Here is a 1586-nt window from a genome sequence, read left to right on the forward strand (position 1 = left end):
CTGTTTGTTTTAGATAAGAAAGCAGCAGATAATCAAATCCAACCTCATCAATAAAGTGGAGATAAGAGGCAGGAGAGAAAACGGCTGGAAATACCTGCAGATAACAGAAAGGCTGGAAGAAGAACCGCAAAACCGGTTCAAACGAAACCCTGAGMATCAGCAGCACGAATACGGCTTCAATTAAACAAACCAGGTTCAACACAAAACGTCACATCAGATTAAAACAAGAATCACAGGAAGTTTTTTCCTTCAAAGACAAAATGACTTTAAAACATTTTCCATAAAAATCTTATATACAGCTTCCTTCATTTCCTTTATATGGAAGGATATTAGGGCCACTGAACGAAAAAAAAGTGACTTTCTCTGAATTTTGACTTTAATGTCAGATGAACGTCAACAAAAACAAACGAGAAATCAGAGTTTAAAACTCTGAGGGAAAAGTCACAAATTTTGAGAAAAAAAACAAAAGATTCAGAGACAAAAAAGTCAGTATTACAGTTAGAAATCTGAGGTTAAAAAAATAATTATGACATAAAAAAGAAATCATTTCTGAGAAGAAAGTCAAAATTCTGAGATTAAAGTTAGAATTTTTGTGGAAAAAGTCAGAATTTGAGAAAAATTTTACAATTTTGAGAAAAAAACAAATTTCTGAGAAAAAAAAGTCACATTTCTGAAAGTAAAGTCAGCATGCTTAGATTACAGTTGGAAATCTGAGGTTAAAAAAATATGAGAAAAAAGAAATCGTTTTCTGAGAATAAAGTCAAAATTCTGAGAATAAAAGTCATATTTCTGAGATTAAATTTAGAATTCCGGTGGAAAAAGTCAGAATTTGAGGAAAATTTTACAATTYTGAGAAAAAATAGAATTGTAAGAGAAAGTAAAATCTGAGAAAAAAAACGTCAGAATTCGGAGGGGGAAAAAATAAGATTTTTTTGTGGCACTAATCTTCCTCCATACATTTAGATCTTTCAGGCAAACAGGATTTATTTTGGAAGAACTCTTCTCTCTCCAGTTAGTTACATAAAAGCAAATCAGGAGTTGGTTTTTTCCTCATTAAAATAAATACTGCAGCATCATCAAGTTTATTATTCACGTCGTTTTGGAGCCGATTAGAGAATAAAATCTTATGARCGTCAGAAGACGAGCAGCACAGGAAGTAGCATCAGCAGAGACAGGAAACAGCTGAGCGGAGTCAACCTGACCGCCGATGAAAGATACCAACGAACCTCCTCATCCGAGTCATCTGGGAGAAAACGAAACAATCAAGAGTTTACATCGTTAATATCATGTCTTTATAGCCATTTCATGTATTTTAAGCCGTTATCTTTTTCTTTCACTTTCTCTAAACTTGGCTTCGCTTATCTCGACTTCCAGCAGCTCTTAAAGATACACGTTTATCTCCCAGGCGGGACAAGGAAAGCCTTCACTCTACACTTCTGCAGCTCGTTTATTTTTGGAAAAAAGACAGAAGTAAGTGATGCTCTGTGTTGGATTAGCTAGCTAGCTTAAAATTTTACCCGCTTAATTAAAGTATCAAAAGTTGGATTGATTTTTAGTTCCAAGTTGAAGATTTTATCTTCAGGACA

The 1586-nt window shown here is 34.0% G+C and overlaps 1 protein-coding gene across 1 annotated transcript in view; it reads right to left on the reverse strand.

Annotated features, from left to right (window-relative positions):
• Window positions 1-964: 964 nt before the first annotated feature.
• Window positions 965-1586, reverse strand: part of tdgf1 (teratocarcinoma-derived growth factor 1) — a 6251-nt gene continuing 5629 nt past the window's right edge. Inside the window, exon 5 of the mRNA XM_008424590.1 lies at window positions 965-1243. Coding sequence (XP_008422812.1) covers window positions 1134-1243 — 110 coding nt within the window. The 3' untranslated portion in view covers window positions 965-1133. The remainder of the gene's footprint in view (window positions 1244-1586) is intronic.

This window comes from Poecilia reticulata, linkage group LG12, assembly GCF_000633615.1.
Source record: "Poecilia reticulata strain Guanapo linkage group LG12, Guppy_female_1.0+MT, whole genome shotgun sequence".
Classification (NCBI taxonomy): domain Eukaryota; kingdom Metazoa; phylum Chordata; class Actinopteri; order Cyprinodontiformes; family Poeciliidae; genus Poecilia; species Poecilia reticulata.